The sequence below is a fragment of the Sturnira hondurensis genome, unplaced genomic scaffold, assembly GCF_014824575.4.
Source record: "Sturnira hondurensis isolate 20B ecotype Veracruz unplaced genomic scaffold, ASM1482457v3 Scaffold0015767, whole genome shotgun sequence".
In the NCBI taxonomy this organism is placed as follows: Eukaryota; Metazoa; Chordata; class Mammalia; order Chiroptera; family Phyllostomidae; genus Sturnira; species Sturnira hondurensis.
The window spans coordinates 255566-275165 of NW_028088398.1; the positions used below are offsets into that span (position 1 = coordinate 255566).

Here is a 19600-nt window from a genome sequence, read left to right on the forward strand (position 1 = left end):
CATGTGCAACTCCCCCTGACAAGGGCCAAGCCCCAAGGGGAGGACACTGGGATCCCATGAGGTCCAGAGTGCTGGGAGGCGAGCCTAGGGGGTCGCCCTGTACCCCACCCAATCCTCAGGGCAGGAGAGCTGGAGCTGGTGAGATGGCAGAATGAAACCTGCTAGGGGAGGGTTGAGACATAATGTAACACTTCAGACTGTCCCTTCCATCCAGGAAAAGCTAGGCCAGGGCAGCAGGAGACCCCAGCAGTCCTTGCTCTATCCCCGACTTCCACGTGACCTTGAGCAAGTCTGTCTGTCTCTCTCTGAGGTCTTCTGGTGAAGACAGGTTTGTGGCGGGGAGGTGAAAGGGCATGCTGGGGGCTGCAGAGAGCAATTTGGATCTAAGGTGAAGGCTTGTCAAAGGTGGAGCAGAAAGGAAAACTGGGAGACCCAGAAGGAAAACCACAGGGAAGGGCAGAGGAGGCTGGGGCTGGGACAGAGGCAGGAGTGAGGGGGTCATCCTGAGATACCGGGGGCTTCTGGGGTACATCAGGAGCAGACACTAGAAGAGAGAAGACCAAGGAGGCAGGGGCCAAAAGAGCAGGGTGCCACAGACGGCACACACAGGTGGGAGCAGAAAGACAGACAGAGGCAGGGCCAGGGGTGGAGGCAGCAGACAGACATAGATGCATAGGAAGGCACAGACAGAAAGACAGACAGACCTAAAGGAAGTAACTGGGACTAAATGAGAGAGAAAGGCAGAGACATCACCTGGAAGACACCAAAGGGAGGGTGTGAGAGAGGAGGGGCAGGAAAAGCAGGCAGGCCGCAGCCCAGCATGCTCAGGGACTTGGGCTGAAACGCTGCTGCCAGCTGAGCAGAAGGGGCTGAGTTAGGGGCCCTGCCAGCGGAGGGGGTCGGACAAGTGGGCAGGTGAGACATTGATATTGGTACCAAAGGTGAGAAGGCAAATGGGGTTAGAGAAGGCAAATGAGGTGAGAGAGAGAGAGACCAAAAAAAAAAAAAAAATGACAACAGGTACAAGAAGTGTAGGAGGGAAAAGAAATTAANAAAAAAAAAAAAAAAAAAAATGACAACAGGTACAAGAAGTGTAGGAGGGAAAAGAAATTAAAAAACTGAAAGAAAAAAAGATGGCTTGTCAGGAGACAGAAAAGGTATGTCAGAGCCACACAGCAGATCTACAGAAGAAGGGGTGAGCAGGCAGACACAAGACTGAGAGAAAGGGACAGAGACAGACTGACAAACTAGCAGAAAGGGGGAGTGAGAGGGAGGAAAACTGAGGTGGGAAGGAAGACTGAGTGACCAGGAGGGGCACGGGCAGGGCAAAGCACCCATTCAGGAGAGCAAGTCCGCACAGAGGTGCATCCACTCAGGCTGCCGGGCACCGTGCGTAATCTGGGGTGTTAGTGGGGAAAGGGGACAGAAGTGGGAAGAGAACAGGGGTTGGTTGACAAGACCACCAAGGAAAAGACAAAGTCACAAAGTGGACAATGCAGCAGGGCAGTGGCTAAGGAGTAAGGGATGGAGGGAATGGACCCAGAGTAATTCTGGGGAGGGAAGCAGAAAGCAAGAGAAGGAAGAGGACCTCCAAGCCCAAGGTTAAAGAGGGAGGAGGCCAGGTGAGCGGAGGCCCTGGCAGAGCACAGAGTAGACAGAGAAAAGTGTCAAGAAGGCTAGACTAGGCATGAGAGTCTCCAAAAGAAACAAGAGACAGAGGAGTTTGGAGAGAGACAGAAAGAGATCAACACAGACATGCCAAGCAATTGTGAGGGTAACAATTGCTTGACAGAAGTTGACAGAGTCAGAGAGAGGCCCAAGAGACACACGAAATGGAGATTCAAAAATGGAAAGACATTTCTACGATCTAGAGACCGGATGGGATGGGGATGGCTTCATGGCAAGCAGTGAGGATGAGGCTCGGCAGAAAAGAAGAGGGAGACAGAAACAGAGGGAGAGTGAGCAGAGCCGGTCACCGCGGACCCAGGCTGAAGAGAGCAGGGGCGGAGGCATGCCAGCAGTCCGGAGAAGGAGTGAGACCACAGGTAAGAGACGGTCAGCCCCTCGGGACCCCAGAACCTGAGGGGCAAGGGTGAGCTGTGTGGCCAGAAGGGGTGAGAAAGGGCCCAGGGGAATGGAGGTTGGGGAGATGGCAGGCCCCTGGTGGGGGAGGGTATTTGCCGCCCTGGGAGCCGGGAAACATGGGGGGCCCCTGCCAGGCAGCAGGGAGTCCAACCTTCCAGGTCTCAGGCCGGCTCCAGCCCAACCCCTGCCCTGCAGACACTTACGGATCCTGGTGGGATGGAGAGCTGGGCTCCCTCGAGGCCCGAGAAACGACAGCAGGGAGGTGCTCTGGCACTGGGTGGTGGTGTGGCTGGGGCAGGGGGAGAGGGCAGTCCACAGGGCCCCCTCCCCCGCCTCCAGCGGTGGCCCCCAACTAACCCAAAACGGAGGCTCTCAGGAAGCAAAGAGGAAGGAGAGGTGGAAGGACAGGTGGAAGAGGAGAGGGTGGGCCGGGAAGGGGAGGAAGGGGGAAGGAGAAAATGGAGGAAAGAAGAGGAGAGGGAGAAGGAGCAAATGGAGGGGAAGGAGGGAGGAAAAGAGGAGAGGAAGGTGAAAACGGGAAGGAGGGGGCACAGGCAAAGCCGGGGGAGGGGGAAGCCGGCCCAGGAAAGGGCCCCCGCCCCCTCCCCTAGCCAGGCCGGCCTGGGGGGGCCACTGGGGGTGAGGACTGGGTGGAGACAAGGAGGCCAGCCATCAGGAGAAATGGGGGAGGGGAGAGTTTGATGGGGGGGAGGGGGCCACCCCTTCCCCCCTCCCCCCAGCCTTGGCCCTGCCCTGGATGAGGCAAGGGCCTGGAGTCCTCAAGCCCTCAGCCCCCAAGGGAAAAGCATGCTGGGGACGGGGAGAGGCCAAGGAGTGGAGGGGCTGGGGGAGACGGGGTGCTGAGAGACCCAGAGAGCCAAGAAGGGGGCAGGCAAAGTGGGGAGATGGGGAGGAGGAAGAGGACAAGGGAAGGCGAGTGGAAAGAAGCAGGTGGAAGAGGAAGGCAGAGGGTGGGGTGTCCTGGGGGGTGCCCAGCCCAGGGCTTGGGTGGAAGGGTCTGGCCACCGACTCCTGGTCCCCTGCAAGGATTAGCCTCCGGCTGCTGGTCCCCAGCTGGGCCTGCTTCCCTGCTGGCCGCCACTGCTGCCGGCTGCTGCCGCCACCGCCACCACCACTGCCACCTCTCCTCCCCTCCGAGGCCGAAGCTGCTGCCTGCCTGCCCGCCCGCCTGCCACCCGCGCTGGGTCTTGGAGCCAGGGGGGGGCGGAGAGATGAGGGAGGCAGGGAGGAGGGCGGGCTGAAGGAAGGGAGGGAGGCAGGCAGAAAGAGAGGAGGGAGGGGAGTCAGAGGAGGGGGAGCCCGTATTGGTCGTTATTGGTCAGGGCTGGGGGGGTGGGCACGAGAAGAATGCTGATGAGGAGAAGGCCCTGCATTGGGTAAAGGGCCCACCCCCAGACCACCCCTTCCACCACAGCGCGCCACCGGCCCTGCCCAGGCAGCCCTTGGGCACAGGAACAGAGATGAGCAGCTGGGAGACCTGAAGAGAAGGCCATGCTGCTGGGGGTTTACAGGGATGAAGAAACGTGCAAAGAGACAGAAAGACAGCCATCAAGACCCTCAGAGTTGGACCAAGTTCCACAAACCCCACAAGGACAAGGACAGGGAAGGGCCCAGAGAAGAGAAAAAAAGGCCCTTGGAGACAAGAAAGCAAGACATGGTGACAAGAGGACCTTGGAGACAGGGCAGCTGTGGACCCAGAGAGCCCCTGTGAAGATGGAGAAAGGCCTATGGGAACAGAAAGCCCTCCTCAGGGGTGGGGAGTGGTTTATGGTGATGAGGGAAGGCCCACATAAATGGGAAGAAAAAAGCACATCGCAGAGATGGGGGGGGCAAGGAGAGTGAGAGAAGGTCACAGAAATGGGGGGAGACCTGCAAACACCAGGGAATACACAAAGGCAAGGATATAGACCCAAGAGGCCCACTGAGGCAGGAGCAGCCAGCCCATGGAGATCAGAGAAAAGCCCCCAGAAATAGAATCAGCGCCCACAGAGGTGAAGGGATGGGTGTTAAATATGGGAATCCTCCATAGAGAAATTCTTGGGCCCAGGGAGATGAGTAGGTGGGAGTGGAGGCCCTAACTTCTGTAGTCACCTAAAGAGAGGCCGTGGGAAAGGGCAGGGAGGTGGAGGGCCGAGGCAACCCTCGTGGAAGACTTTGTCCCCCTCAGGAGGGAGCTGAGCATGGCAGGGGGACGGAAGAGAGAAGCAGCAACACAGATCTTGGAGTGGGGGTGGGTGGCGCACGGCTGGGTGGGGGGGTGAAGTTTGGGGGGAAGGAACATGACAGTTGGCGTTGAAGGCTGAGTCCATGACTCACCACCACCCCCAACTGCTCGTGACGGGGAGGAGACACTGACACACTCACGTGCAGCACTCCAGCACACGTGACTCCATGCCTCGAGCACACACGTGGCATGTGGCAACTCTCACACTGGCCTGGCAATGGGAAGCCCCCAGCTGGCATATGGGGCATCCCTGACATACATCTGATCCTGAAGGACTGCCAACTGTGCACACACCTCTTCACCCAACCTGGGCAACATCTGTGGTCCCCCAATACCCATTCTCAGCTTCAGCTAGGCCTGAAAGCACTTTGCCTGTGCAGGGACTCCAGCACAGAATGCCTGTCCTCCCTAAAAGGAGCCTATCCCATCAGTCCTAACACGGTACTGCCACCTCAGGGAAAACTGATCCAGGCCTCAGCTGACTCCTGTATCATCTGAAGAGAAGGGACCAGCCAACCCAGAGAAGTTGAGAGGTCCAAGTCGGCTGGCATTTTCAAGTGGGGAGAGGAGGCCTCAGCAAGACTGAGAACCTGCCCAAGGACACAGAATCTGTCAAAAGCTGAGCCTAGCTTCCAGGTTCTCTGACTGCCGCCCCAGGTGATTTCATCGAGGGAAAACCCAATTGCCAGTTTTAGAGCTCACTGATTCTCACCAACTTCTTTCCTCTCCTTACATTTATCCACTTGACATGCCACGGGGTGCCCCCTGCCAGGCAGTAGGACCTAGGGGTCACGCATGTAAACTTTGCAGTCAACTCCTGGGTTGGAATCCTGCCTCTGTCTCTTCCTAATTATGGAGAAGTTACTAACGTCTCTGGGACTCTAGGTTTTTCTGTAAATGAGAATAGTAGTAAACTGAGTAACACATGGAAAACACTGAAGACAATATTCAACATTTAATACACTCAGAATATGCGTGCTGCTATCACTTGACGTCCGAATAAAAACGACTCTCACAGAGCCTTTATCCTATGCCTCACAACAATCATAGGGCACAGGGGCCATGATCCTCGGACAGAGAAACTGAGGTACAGGGGAGTCAATGTGCTCAAAGAAACAGAGAAAGTTAGAAAGTAGCAGGGCCAAGATTCCTATTCAACAAAAAGCAGCTTGTTTTATTATTTTTATTAATTTTAGAGAAACAGAGAAACAGAGAAACATCGATTTGTTATTCCTCTTATTTATGTCCCACTTATCATTGAGTTGATTCTTCTGTGTGCCCTGACCGGGGATCAAACCTGCAATCTTGGCTACGGGGACAAAGCTCTAATCAACTGAACTACCCAGCCAGGGCTCCAAGTAACCTGGTTTTAATGACAGGGGCCTGGTATGAGAGTTTAATCTAGTGGAAAATCAGGACCCCGAGGTAGAAACGAATTGCATAACATAGCAAAATTATGAAAAGTCACACCTAGGTCTTCTTACTCTGTGTTTCGAAGTCCCAGGTAGCCGTTCTGGCCTCAGGAAGGTAAAGGACCAATTCCTCTGAAACTCAGTTACTCCTCTGAGGAACGGAGGCGAGGGCAGATAGACCGAAGCCGATCTCTAGAAGCTCCCGTCCTCGAGCTTCACGAGTAGCACTAGAAACATTTCCAGCAGCCCTGGCTGGGACAGCGCACTCCCAGGGCCCCGGAGGCCAGAAGGGGACAGTGAGTAGAGGCAGACACAGGCAGACGCTTAGACACAGGGGACTGTATTTTCCCAAGGCTGCAGGGGGTCAAACGGAAGGGAGCAGAGTCGAGTCCATCCACCACAGGGTCGCTGCCTTCAGGTTCCTTTAGGTTGCCTCACCAACCTCCACCTACCCCCCCCGCCCCCCCCACACACACTCCCCGTTTCTTCCAATGCAACTGCCTATCTCTGCTTCTCCTTGTACTCCATCTCCCATGTTCTCTTTCGGGTTTCCCTCGTTCCCTCAGATCCCCTCTCTTCTTGCTTTTCCTCTGCCATTTCTCCTTCCCCCCTCCCTCAAGGGTCCCTCAGTGTTTCTCCTCTTTCTTCCTGCTGCCTTTATTCCTCGCTTCCTAACAAGTGAATCTGGAAATTTAAGTTCCCCTTTTCTTCACTCCCTGTGACTGGTGCTGCAGTTTCCTCTCCTCTTCACGCTGACTGGCTCTTCCCTCTCACCCATCGCTCCTCAGAGGCTCCTGCGCCTCAAGTCTCCCGCCCTCGGCCTCTCGGTGTCGAGCCTCAATCACCCAAACTTCCCCCTCGACCCCCAAGCGAGTACGCATCCCCAAGATGGCGCCCGCAGCCTCACTCCGCGCTGCCTGACGTCATCACGCAGCCCGCCCCTTCCCGAGCCGTCAAGAGGAGTTGACACGGAGGTGAAGGAGGAGCACCCTCCTAGGGACTTTAGGGGGCGGGCACTATCAATTCGCAGGCCAGCCGAAGAGGAAAGTCGCTAGTAGATTGGTTGGACGCTGAAGGAGATCCAGACGCTCCATACCATTGGCCCAAGGCTCAGAGACGTAAGCGCCGATTAGCCAAATGGCTGGCGCCAGACAGGCGATGATTGGGCGCGTTTGGACGTCCTCGCGGCGGCCGGGGAGGAAGGTGGGAGGGGCGTTGTTGAGGGCGATTGGGGGCGAAAGCGAGGCTGCGGAGCAGGCGAGAGGCGACGGCGGGAGCTAGAGAGGGCGCAGCGCTAGGGTGGCCACGCGAGGGGAGCGGCTGCCCGGGCCTGGGCCCGGGGCGTGCGAGACTGCGGAGGTGGGTGAGTGGTGGCGGGCGCGCGCGCGGAAGGCCGGTCTAGCCGCTCACCCTCCCCTGCGGCCTGCTCTCGCCACCCCGCCTGCGCACTGGGGGCCGGTGGGGGACGCGCGCTAGCGGTGAGTGCGGAGCGTCACCAACCGCCGGCGGGGCGCGCGGGCAGCCGGGCGGGGGCCGGGGCGGTGGATGGGGAAGGGTCTATAATCGAGTAATGGGGCTGAGTGGGGACGGTCGGGGCTCGGGCTAAGGACAGGGTGGGAAGGGAGGCGTTAGCGCTGTCCCCAGGAGGGGCAGGGGGCTTCAGGGGGGTTCGGAGCGCAGGGTTTGGCCGTGGGACAGTCTAGGATCGAAAGGGGGGTGGACGGTTGGTGGTTACTTGGGTGCCCTGGGAGGTTTAGGGCGTGAGGAAACAGGTAATCAAGTTAATGTAAAGAGAAGAGGGAGCTATACCTGGAGAGGATTAAACCCAAGAGAAGGATCTTGATATGAAAGATAACAGGGAATGGACATCCCCAGGGCGGATTTAGAGAGCTGAGGGAGAGGTCTAGGTGTGAAGAATGGGGGTGCATAAATGTGAAGAAGGGTTAAACCAAAGTGAATGGGGGTTGGGGACCCCTGGAATGGGTCGAGAGGGGTCTCTGTGCCGAGAAAGGTTGCGTGAAAAGGGTGTCTGGATGTCCCTAGAATAGGTTAGTTGGAGGTAGTCCTTTTGTAAAGTACAGCGAATTAGGGCAAGGTGAAGGGTTGAAATTAGGTCTTCTTGGGGCGGGGTTGGGGGGGCAGTTGGGGTGGTGAGAGGCATGTGTGCAGGCGGCAGCAGAGGGTGTCTGGGTATCACTGGAATGAGAATGAACTGTTAGATTAATAAGAAGTTGGGGGTCTGGGTATTCCCAGAGTATATCGTAGATTGGTTGGTGAGAGGGTCCAGATGTGAGGAAGAGAGAACTGGCTGTGCTCTATCTGGGTTAGGGTGGGGGTGGGGAGATTCTACGGAAGAAGGAAGGGTCTGGATATTCCTAAAGAGAACTTGGGCAGTGGGAGGGTCTCTGTGTGAAAGGGGTTCTAACTATTACAAAGGGTAGTCTGGATATCCCCGAATTAAGTTAGTGTGTGTTCAGGATCTTTTTGCAAAGAAGGGGAATTAAACTGATACAAAGAGAGGGTATGAACATCCCTGGAATGGATTAGAGTAGGAGGGGGGTTTTTTTGCAAAGAAGAAAAGGTTAGGTTAATAATGTGAAGAGGGTCTGGGTGGTATCCCAGGATGGGTAGGTCTTTTTGTAAAGAAGTGGGGCTTGGGTTGATAGAAGAGGGTGTGAGTATCCCAGAAATGGGTTAGGGTGGTTGTAAATGAAGACAAGGCGTTTAAATCAACGCATGAGGGAATCTGGGTATCCCAGAGGGGAATTAAAATTGTAGATGAGGCCTCAGTGCAAAGAAAAGGTGATCAGTGTGACAGGTGTCTGGGCACTCTGGAGAAACAAGGTGGTGGTGGGGAAAGGTTGAGGTATCAGGAAAAGGTTAGGTTTTATGAAGATGGGTCTGGGTATTCTGGATGAGGGATTTTAGGGTTGAGGGAGAGAGCCTTTATTTAAAGAGGAGGATTGGGGTGTCATGGGGAAGTGGTTAAGTGGGAAAGTCTGGGAATTGAGATTGGTTAGGCCAATGTGAGAAATGTTGATTGGAGGAAGGAGTAGTTTGATGTAAAGATCCTGGGTGCCAGAGGGAAAGAGTTAGTATGGGTAGCAAGGGTTGTGTCTAAAGGAAAGTTGTTGCACAATGTGAGGGTGCTGAAAGGGGTGGATTGGGTTGGGGGGCAGTTTGGGCAGTTTGAGTGGTCTGGGTTGGGGGGCGGTTTGGGCAGTTTGAGTGGTCTGGGTTGGGGGGCGGGCACAGAAAGAGCAAGGTTGGAAGAAGCAGGTGATTGGTGCCTCTGTGGACTCCCCTGGGAGTTGGAATGGGGTAGTGAGTTGGTAGGGAGAGGGGTCTGTGAAAGGAGGTCTGAGTGGAGAGGACACAGGTTCCTGTGTGATAGGCGGGCCCTTGGGTTAGCGGTCAGGTGAGGCACAGGAGAATGAGGGATTGGATAGGTTACAAGGATCTGGTGGGTAGAGTTTGATTCCATTTGATTCAGAGGTAAGATTTGGGTAGAATCACCAGGAAGGAACTGCTGGGAAGATTTTGTGCTTGGTGCTCTTTGTGTGTTTGGAGAGGAAACATTGTTAGGAAGGGGAGTAGGAATGGAAAAATGGAAGCAAGAAGTTAGAGGTGGATATAGATTTAGGTTGGAGGATGATAAAGGAAAAGAATCCTGGGAAGGACTGAGGAAGCAGTGGCTTAGTTGTGATTTGTCCCCACATCTCTTCCCTAGCCCAGGACCTTGCTGCCACCATGACTGAGGAGTCAGAGGAGACGGTCCTGTACATTGAGCATCGCTTTGTCTGCTCTGAGTGCAACCAGCTCTATGGATCCCTGGAGGAGGTGCTCTTGCACCAGAACTCCCACGTGCCCCAGCAGCACTTTGAGCTGGTGGGCGTGGCTGAGCCTGGAGTCACAGTGGCCACGGAGGCAGCTTCTGGCGCAGGCCTCTATCAGACTGTAGTGCAGGAGAGCCAGTACCAATGCCTGGAGTGTGGGCAGCTGCTGATGTCACCCAGCCAGCTCCTGGAACACCAGGAACTACACCTGAAAATGATGGCACCCCAAGAGGCAGTGCCAGCTGAGCCACCACCCAAGGTGCCCGCCCTGAGCTCCAGTACCATCCACTACGAGTGTGTTGATTGCAAGGCTCTCTTCTCCAGCCAGGAACTCTGGCTGAGCCATCGGCAGACGCACCTCCGGGGCACTCCCACCAAATCTCTGGCTCCAGTTGTCCTGGGGTCCCCAGTTGTCTTAGGGTCCCCCATGGGTCAGGCCCGTGTGGCTGTGGAGCATTCATACCGCAAAGCAGAAGAGGGTGGGGAGGGGGCAGCTGTCCCCTCTGCCGCTGCTACTACCACTGAAGTGGTGACTGAGGTGGAGCTGCTCCTCTACAAGTGCTCTGAGTGCTCCCAGCTCTTCCAGCTGCCAGCCGACTTTCTGGAGCACCAGGCCACCCACTTCCCTGCTGCTGCCCCAGAGTCTGAGGAGCCTGCCTTGCAGCAGGAGACCCTGACCCCGTCACCAGCAGAGGTGCCTGTGACTCAGCCTGATCCTTTGCCATCTGACCACAGTTATGAGCTGCGTAATGGTGAAGCCATTGGGCGAGATCGCCGGGGGCGCAAGGCCCGGAGGAACAACAGTGGAGAGCCAGGTGGGGCAGCTACCCAAGAGCTCTTTTGCTCAGCCTGTGATCAGCTCTTTCTTTCACCTCATCAGCTACAGCAGCACCTGCGGAGTCACCGGGAGGGTGTCTTTAAGTGCCCTCTGTGCAGCCGCGTTTTCCCCAGCCCTTCCAGTCTGGACCAGCACCTTGGAGACCATAGCAGCGAGTCTCACTTCCTGTGTGTGGACTGTGGCCTAGCCTTTGGCACAGAGGCCCTCCTCCTGGCCCACCGGCGAGCCCACACCCCAAATCCTCTGCATTCATGTCCATGTGGAAAGAACTTTGTCAACCTCACCAAGTTCCTTTATCACCGGCGTACCCATGGAGTGGGAGGAGTCCCTCTACCTACAACCCCAGTCCCACCAGAGGAGCCTGTCATTGGTGTTGCTGAGCCAGCTCCAGCAGAGACTGGAGAGACAGAGGCCCCAGAGCCCCCTGCGTCTGAAGAGAGTTCAGCAGAGCCTGCTGCCCCTGGCACCTACCGCTGCCTCCTATGCAGCCGTGAATTTGGCAAAGCATTACAGCTCACCCGGCACCAGCGTTTTGTGCACCGTCTAGAACGGCGCCATAAGTGTGGCATTTGTGGCAAGATGTTTAAGAAGAAGTCTCATGTGCGAAACCACCTGCGCACACACACAGGCGAACGGCCTTTCCCCTGCCCAGACTGCTCCAAGCCCTTCAACTCGCCTGCCAACCTGGCCCGTCACCGGTTGACACACACAGGAGAGAGGCCATACCGGTGTGGGGACTGTGGGAAGGCTTTTACCCAAAGCTCCACACTGAGGCAGCACCGCTTGGTGCATGCCCAGCACTTTCCCTACCGCTGCCAGGAGTGTGGAGTGCGTTTTCATCGCCCTTACCGCCTGCTCATGCACCGCTACCACCACACTGGCGAGTACCCCTACAAGTGTCGCGAGTGCCCCCGCTCCTTCTTGCTGCGCCGGCTTCTGGAAGTGCACCAGCTGGTGGCCCATGCTGGGCGCCAGCCCCACCGCTGCACATCCTGTGGGGCTGCTTTCCCTTCCTCACTTCGGCTCCGAGAGCACCGCTGTGCAGCTGCTGCCGCCCAGGGCCCACGGCGCTTTGAGTGTGGCACCTGTGGCAAAAAAGTGGGTTCAGCTGCTCGGCTGCAGGCACATGAGGCGGCCCATGCGGCTGCTGGGCCTGGAGAGGTCCTGGCAAAGGAGCCCCCAGCCCCCCGGGCCCCGCGGGCCACTCGTACACCAGTTGCCCCTGCGACAACCCTTGCAGGCTCTGCTGCTGCAACCCCTGCACCCCCTGCCCGACGCCGGGGCCTGGAGTGCAGCGAGTGCAAGAAGTTGTTTAGCACAGAGACGTCACTGCAGGTGCACCGACGCATCCACACAGGCGAGCGGCCATACCCCTGTCCAGACTGTGGCAAGGCCTTCCGTCAGAGCACTCACCTGAAAGACCACCGGCGCCTGCACACAGGTGAGCGGCCTTTTGCCTGTGAAGTGTGTGGCAAGGCCTTTGCCATCTCTATGCGCCTGGCAGAACATCGCCGCATTCACACGGGTGAACGGCCCTACTCCTGCCCTGACTGTGGCAAGAGCTACCGCTCCTTCTCCAATCTCTGGAAACACCGAAAGACCCACCAGCAGCAGCATCAGGCAGCTGTGCGACAGCAGTTGGCAGAGGCAGAGGCTGCTGTTGGCCTGGCGGTGATGGAGACTGCAGTGGAGGCGCTGCCCCTGGTGGAGGCCATTGAGATCTACCCTCTGGCTGAGGGGGAGGGGGTCCAGATCAGTGGCTGACCCTGCCCATTTCTGTTTAGCAGCACCATGCCCTGTTACTGAAGAACCTCCTCCAACATCCCCTTAAATGTCTGTATATATAGTGCCTCTCTCTACCCCTCCAGCCACTGTATAAGTTCTATAACTGGATTTATTCTCTTCTGAGGGGTGTTTTGGGGTCCTTGATATGCAGAAAGGTGCCCCACTCCCTTCCATGTGTTAGCACTGCTGGCCCCAAGGTGAAATACTCAATAAAGACTAATTTGGACATTAGTGTGCTTTTTGCTGACCTGGCTGTGTGGGGTGGAATTTGGGGGCCCAGGGCCTGGCAACTAGTAGGAGCTCAGTAAATACTTGCTGAATTGAAGAGGACCTGAATTCCAAGATTAAAACTGGGGAACAGGGACTTCATTCTGGTTCTGCATGGAAGCAGCCTGGCTCTCTTGCCACTAGAGGTCCCCACAGTTTCATAAAAAGTCTGTAGCTGTTTCTACTGGTGGTGGGAACGTTTGGGCATATCAGGTTCTCACTACCGCTTTCCCCCACTTCCTGGTGTGATAATAGTGTTTTCCCCCAGGCCATCTGCTTTCTCTCTATGGATCCCTCTGGGCACCTTGCAGGTCCGGAAAAGGCATGATCTCCGAGCAGGAGTAGAGGAGGTTGGCTCTTGGGACCGGACCTAGCTGTGGAGTTAAAGACTGGAGGTTAGCTGGCGGGGAGATGCCTTGATACCAACCTGCAGTTGGTCTCTGGCTCAGCTAACAGATGTCTGTTGGGAGAGGGATAGTCGGTGTGGCTGACTGAGGTTTGGATGTCTAGTTGATCTCAAGTACTTTCCTGCATTTTGGGGGGAATAATTTTCAGGCTGATCTTGTGAAGAAAACATTTTGCAGGGAAAAGAATCTGAAGTCAAAAACTGAAGTGACTTGCCCAAGGTCATGTAACCCAGAGAGGGCAGAGCTTGAACTGAAGCCGAACTTCTTTTGGCTTAATTGTCCATGTGCTTTCCTCTACACTTTGCTGCCTTCTACGTACTTGGGAGATGGTGGGGAAAGGAGATAGGGTGTGTGACTGGCAGGAATGCTTAGTTGCCATTAGACTTGTTTGTGAGAGGCACACCCCAAGGAAAACAAGCTCCCCCCATGGTTACCCCAGTCTTCTTGTTAGATTTCTTACTTTGAACACTAGTAAATGCGAGGTAGAAGGGAAGCTATATTGAAGTCGGGAAAGGGAGGCTCAAGGGCTCTCCACTCAGCCTCTGCTGCCCATTGGGCCTATGTTCCTCTGGAGGCTCTAGGGCACCGGGGCTCTAAGACAGACCGGGTTATCTTGTGGTTTGGGTGAGAGGGAAGAGATTTACCGTGGACACACAAGGGATGGGACCAGGCTAGAATAACCAGGTTTCTTAACACCACCAATAGAGAGTTTGCCACAGTATGCTTACTTTAGTTACTTTAAAAAAAAAAACACTCACTTGACATCCTGACGGCTCCTAATGATAAGTTACCTGTTAAGCAGTTTTCGACCAGAGTGAGTTGATCCTAGGCACCATCTTTCGGTAATCTCACACCCTGCAGAAAGGACTGGAGCCAAATTAGCCCAGCATGCTAGATCACCCCCCCAACCCACCCCCACCCCCGCCCCCTGCTTAGTCTCCAGGTGAAGTTTTGTTCTCATCCTGCCTCCTCTCATGAAGACCTATGACATTCTGACAGTTCTATCAAATCAGTACTTAGGACTGTTGGAGAATTTACGCTTGTAAAACCAGCCAAAAATCAGGCAGAATCAAGAAAAGGGATGGGGGTGGAGAACAAAACCTCAGGTGCTGGTTGACCCTAAGATACCCTTTCAGCAGAGAAGAAAGGCCTTGTGACAGTGGCGACCACCCTTCCTCTATGGTGGCTCCTTTTTTCAAGCCTCTAAAGGAAACGTTGAGCTCCTGCCCTGAGGAAAATTTGTGCGTCAACAAGTTGATGGACAAGACCCATTCACCATCGCCCTGCTGAAACTTCCACGCTCCTCAGTTTAACCACTGTCAAAAGAGATGGCACTAATCAAACCCTCGTTGGATGCTGGGGTTTGAGTTCCCCAGGCAAAGGTTCTCGAACTTGAATGTGTTAGGCAATCCCCCAAAGGTTTGGATCCAGCAAGCATGAGTGGGTAAGACCTTGGATCTATATTTTCAACACACTGGTTCTGGTCCAGGTTACTCGGCAGGCCCCTCTAAGAGCCCTTGCATTGCCAATTTCTAGTTGGATGTGAAAATGGCATGACCAGAACTGTTGAGGGGACAGAACAGTGGTTCTCGACTTCCCAAGTATGACTGTCCAGGAGAGGGCGTGTGCTGTGGTTGGGTACATGACGGGGCTACGGGTGGATGGATGCCTAGTTCAGCTCCAGAGTGCTCTCGGGTGTGCCGTCTGTCCTTGTCACAGGATGGCCTGAGTGACAAAGAGCTTTTGGGTCTGTGTTTTCTAACTAAACCCTGAGAGCAGGAGCTGGACCAAATGACTTTCCTCAGGGTATTCTGAGCACCCATCCCGACACCACATCCCCCCATCCCTACTGACTTGTCTTTGAGTCCTGCCAAAATGACACAGTGCTAATACTTTTTATCTTTTTAAATGATCAAAACTCTCCCACTCTTCACTTCTCTTCCCCCATCCCTCACTATTGAATTTGCAGAATCCCAACACCTGAGTGCCACACATCAGAGTGTGGAACAGGAACAGAGAGACCCGATGGCCGCGAGAAAACCCAGTTTGTGATAACATTTCTGATTTTCAGTGGTGAGGTCCTGGTGATCAGTCCTGGCTTACCCTGTGAAGCTGTTGTTCCTTTCAAATGAGATAGTAAGAGCACAAAAATCTGAGTGAACGTCGGTCCGAAAAAGAAGGATGTGTACCTTGTTTCATCAGACGACTTCAAAGTCAACTCAGGTTTTAAAGGGTTTTGTCAGTTCTCTGGGGATGGAAGTGGGGAAATAACTGGTTTCCTGGCTCTGTGTGTGTGTGTTTCTCATTGTGCTGGAGATCTGTCCTAAGCATTTACATCATTGAATTTTTATAACTCCAGGGTAGATAGTGGCCCTTTTACAAATGAGGACACTGAAGCTCACATATCAAAGGTCCCATCTATAAAGTGGCAGAACTGAGAGTTGAATTTGGGAGTTTGAATTCATTCTAAGTTCTGAGGTTTGGTTTCCTAATTGGCTAAAAAAAAAGAAACCTGTTCAGACCTTACTTCTGAGTGAATGTTTACTGAACCAGAAGTAAAGCCCTCCCGACCCCAGCACATACAGAGCCATCCCCCTATACCCCGACTTTTCCCCACCACCCTTTCCAGAACAGAGAGGAGACCAAGGGAGAGCAGGCATTATTTCTCTCTGTACAGTTTTTCATTTTTTATTTTTTGATGTTGTTCAGATGAATGACACACTCAAGTTACAAAAATGGGGCCTTAAAAGAAGCACATTGTACAATGAACAAGCAGATTGGAGTTAAGAACACTGAAACGCTAACCCGCTACCACGAGAAGAGACAGGAAGGGGGCACAGGATGGGAAGGGAGGGGCTACCAACACAGGGGTCAGACAGAACTGAAAAGGGGGGCTAACTTCGTGAGAACGGAGGAAAGGCAGGTCTCCAGGACCTAATCAATTTCCGGATGCCACTTCTTGGTCTCCCTTGCCCACTACTTGCCACCTCCTGTCCCCATTCCAACCTGGTCAATCAAACGAGTAGGTGAGAAACACCCACCCAGCAAGGGCTGAACCAATCAGATCTTTACATGGTGGGTGGGGGGGGTCACTGTGCCCTAGTGCAGCCTTGGATTTGGGAGGTGATGGTGGCAGTGGTGGGATAAGAAGCCAGTAAGGATCCAGCAGAGAGGAGTTGATCAAAGATCAGGCCCCTGCTTTTCCCCAAAGACTCCTTCCCCCTTCCCCTTATGATCCAAAGGCCTTTCTCTACAAGTTGTTGAGAGAGGCCCCCAGTCACCCTGCAATTATATAAATAAATAAATACTGAGCCCCTGGGCATGGAGGACAGGCTGGGGGAGAGGCAACAGGGATGAGGAAAGGGGAGGGGAGGGGAAGGGGGAGGCAGAGGGGAGGGGGTCACAGACATAGTAAATAGTTGTCTCCGTCCCAGCAACACTTCTGTCTGGATTTTTCTCTCCTTTTTGTGTTTGACAAGGAGCTAACATCTCAAAGACAAATACTTAAAAATATACATTATTTTTTCCTTTTTTTTTTTTCTGTTTCGCCTTTGTCATCGTCATCTTGCTTTGGAGACTGCTGAGGTCAAAGTTCAAACCGCACGAAGGAACTGCGGCTTGTTTTGTGTATTTTTTTAAAATTTTTATTTTTAAATTTTTTTCGCTTTTTTTTCCAACGTATAAAAAGGTAGCGGAGTTGTCTGTGGGTTTTTTTTTTTTTAATGGTTAAATCTTTGGTTTGTTTCTTTTTTGTCTTGGAGGCCTTTATCTCTCGCACTTGCCTTTTCCACTCAGAGACCAGTGGGGGCCCGCGTGTCTCAGTCTTGCTCAGTCTGTCTCACTCTCTCACTCAGTTCCCCCTACCCTGGGCTGAAAGGGAGAGAGGAAGCCTGGAATCTGGGTGGGTGAGGAAATCTAGTCAGGTCAGGAGGTCACCCCCCTATTTGGCTTGGGTGTGGGGCTCAGAGACCCTTTCTCTTGGCCCTCCCCAGAGAGAAGTGTGGGAAATTCATATCCTTCTCTTTCCTCCTGATCTTAGCCCCAACTCGTACAGGGGCCTGGATTCCCCGTCTCCACCCACCCCTACTTACAACCCAGCCCCTCCTTCTCAGAAGAGAACAGAGACAGGTGTTTTAGTTACTGACTTTTTTTGGCACAATTAAAAGGCCCACCTTTAGGATAGACCCAGTCTCTGTCCCTCCCTCAAGTAGGAGGTCACGGTTGGGGAAAAGAAATTAACCACCCCTTTTCTCCAATCCATTCATCTTCCTCTCTTTCCAGCCCAGGCCCCTGGCCCCTCACCTCACTCATCTCGCTTAGCCCAGAGCCTGGCCTGGAGTCTCCCCGCCAGCCCCCACATAATATCCCTCAACCCCCCAACTCTCTCGTTCACACACAGACACACGGACACAGGCTCTGTACAGACCACAAAATAAAAACGATGAGATAGTTTTGTTTCCCGGAGTCAAGACGGGGGACTGGAGTGGAAGGGGCAAGAGGGGGGTGGGAGGCATGAATTCCCACATCACCTTCCCAACCCTGGTTCCCTCCTGCCCCCCAGCCCCTTGCCCTGGCTGGCCCCCAGCCAACGATATTTGGTTTCCTTTTTTTAACATTAAAGTTCTATGAGGTATTTGGTGCCTTATCTCGAGTCCTCGGGGGAGGGGGCCCAGGGGGGAGACCTGGGGCACACTTGCCCTCCCTCCCTCCCACCCCCTTCCCAATATTTGGTTTCACAGCTGTAGTTAAAGCTTGGGATTTGGTTATTTTTCCCCCACCCAGGAATTTTCTTTATTCTTGTTTTTATTTTCCCAGTTATGGGGGTTGTACAGGGAGGGTCCCCACCACCCCCAGCTGTGTGGGGGTCCCTCCACCAGTGTCAGGGCCTCAGCCCATCCCTGTCCCTACTCCCTCCTCTCCTGTCTGCCCCACTCCCCCCACACTGGGGTTGGAGAGAGCTCCCGGGTGGCAGGACTTGACGGGGAGGAAGCAGGATGAAGTGGGTGGTGGTGAGTCCTGGATTTTTTTTTTCCTTTTTTTTCCATTTTTTTCTTTTTTTTTCTTTTCTTTTTTCTTTTGTGTTTTTTTTGTTGTTGTTGTTTGCTTTTTTTTTTTTTTTTTTGGTCTAGAATCATAGTTTTTGTTTGAGTCATCTCCACCATGCCTTCCATGCTGCCTGTCTTCTCGGAGGGGTTTTTGGTTGTAACTCCTTCAACTTTGCTCAAATGTCCTTACTGCCTGTTCAGGAGCCCTTGGCCCCCCTCTCCACCCTTGGGCTGGGGCCCAGGCCCTCTCAACAGTCTCTTCTCTTCAGGAAATAATAATGGACAAATTCAGAGGTAGGGTGAGGGCAGGGAGTCGGAGATGCTTACATTCCGGTGAGGACGGGCCAATGGCAGGCCAGGGCCCGTCATGGGTGCCAGGGTCATAGAGGTGGCCACCCCATTGCTGCCCAGACAAGGCACCCCAGACCCCTACACCAGCCGAGTCTCTGCTGCCTCCGTGGCCCCGCCCAGCAGTTTCATTTCCCCGGGTGGGAGAAGGGAGACGAGAGAAAAAGAACACCGAGGCCTTGGGGCCTTAGGGCAGCACCCGAGGTTCTCTCTGCCTCTCCTAGGAGTGTCCAGCAGCACTGTCTCCCAGGGCACTCCTCTCCCTCTGCCACACTCTGCCCAGTGAGGGGCGGGGCCACTCTGATTTCCATGGCTCGTGTCCTTCACAGCAACACTTTGGTTTGAGGAGAGACACAGAAAGAACGAGATTGAGAGATGTAGGAGAAGGAAGGAAGGAAGAGGGAGACAGAGACAGAGGCGAGCAGAGAGAAAGGAAGCAGAGGACAGAGCACAGACGGAAGAGGATAGAAAAAGAAGTCAAAGGAGGAATCAAACCACCCGAAAGTCTGTTAGTTTTCCTTCGTCCATTCTTTTTGTCTTCTTATTCCTTTTTTCCTTTTTTAAAGCTTTTTCAGTTGATTGGGGTGGGGCAGGGAGTCCGGGGTCCTTTACCCCAGTCCCTGACACCCTCTCTCAGCCCTGCCCACCCACGTCCATCTGCCCTGGCTGAGGGACAGGCCCTGCCCCAGCCGCCCCCCTCCGGCTTTCCCGAAGACAACGTCCATGAGGTATTTGTGAAGAGAAAGAAGCATCCGTCCTTCTATCCGCGCCTTGGGGACCAAGGGCCTGGACCATGGGGGCAGGGCTTGGCTCCGCCTCGCGGCTCCTTCTTATACTTTAAGAGTCCTCATCTTCTTTCCCTTAAATATATATATATATATAAATTCTTTTTTTTTTCTAGTTTTAATTTATTGTTTGTTTGGTTTTCTGTTTTTGTTTTTGGTTCAAAACTTTGTCGGCCTCCACAATAGCAGGAGGGCAAAGTGGCCCCCAGCGGTGTCTCCCCTCGGCCTGTCCTTGTCGGGCTGTGTCTAGGGCTGAGCAAACACAGGATCCAGGCGAGACCCGAGGGAAGTCTCATGGGAGCAACGCCCGCCACCACAGGGCCCTCTTGGATGGGCACCATGGGTCGTGGCACTGTCCCCACCCCTTGGACCCTGATGGGGATGCCATCTCGAGGAACCCCACCACTGGGGTGCGTGCGTGTCTGCATGTGTGTGGGGGGAGAGGAAGAGGCATCTGTCAGAGGGGCACGGGGGGCGGGGGCAGGGAGTGAATGAGTTCTCTTTTTGGTTTCTGGTCAATGTCAAAGAACGTGAAGGATTCCACGGA

The 19600-nt window shown here is 54.3% G+C and overlaps 2 protein-coding genes across 6 annotated transcripts in view; one reads left to right on the forward strand and one right to left on the reverse strand.

Moving 5' to 3' along the window:
• GRIK5 (glutamate ionotropic receptor kainate type subunit 5) overlaps positions 1-2536 on the reverse strand; it is a 51599-nt gene extending 49063 nt beyond the window's left edge. For all 3 annotated transcript variants that reach the window (XM_037065482.1, XM_037065481.1, XM_037065480.1), the window contains exon 1: positions 2289-2536. The gene's annotated coding sequence lies outside the window, so the exon portion shown is untranslated. The remainder of the gene's footprint in view (positions 1-2288) is intronic.
• Positions 2537-6958: 4422 nt separating this feature from the next.
• Positions 6959-12432, forward strand: ZNF574 (zinc finger protein 574). 3 transcript variants are annotated; one of them, XM_037065483.1, is made up of 2 exons: positions 6959-7220; positions 9473-12432. In XM_037065483.1, exon 2 carries the CDS (start codon positions 9493-9495, stop codon positions 12178-12180), a length of 2688 nt encoding a protein of 895 aa, XP_036921378.1. In that variant the 5' UTR covers positions 6959-7220; positions 9473-9492; the 3' UTR covers positions 12181-12432. The 3 variants fall into 3 exon arrangements, with proteins under 3 accessions (XP_036921378.1, XP_036921380.1, XP_036921379.1); XM_037065485.1 differs by having other exon boundaries at positions 6959-7105; XM_037065484.1 differs by having other exon boundaries at positions 6959-7101.
• Positions 12433-19600: the final 7168 nt, after the last annotated feature.

What these genes read in the sequence shown, in the direction of transcription:
- ZNF574 (XM_037065483.1), top strand. Translation starts at nt 9,493, where the DNA reads ATGACTGAGGAGTCAGAGGAGACGGTCCTGTACATTGAGCATCGCTTT.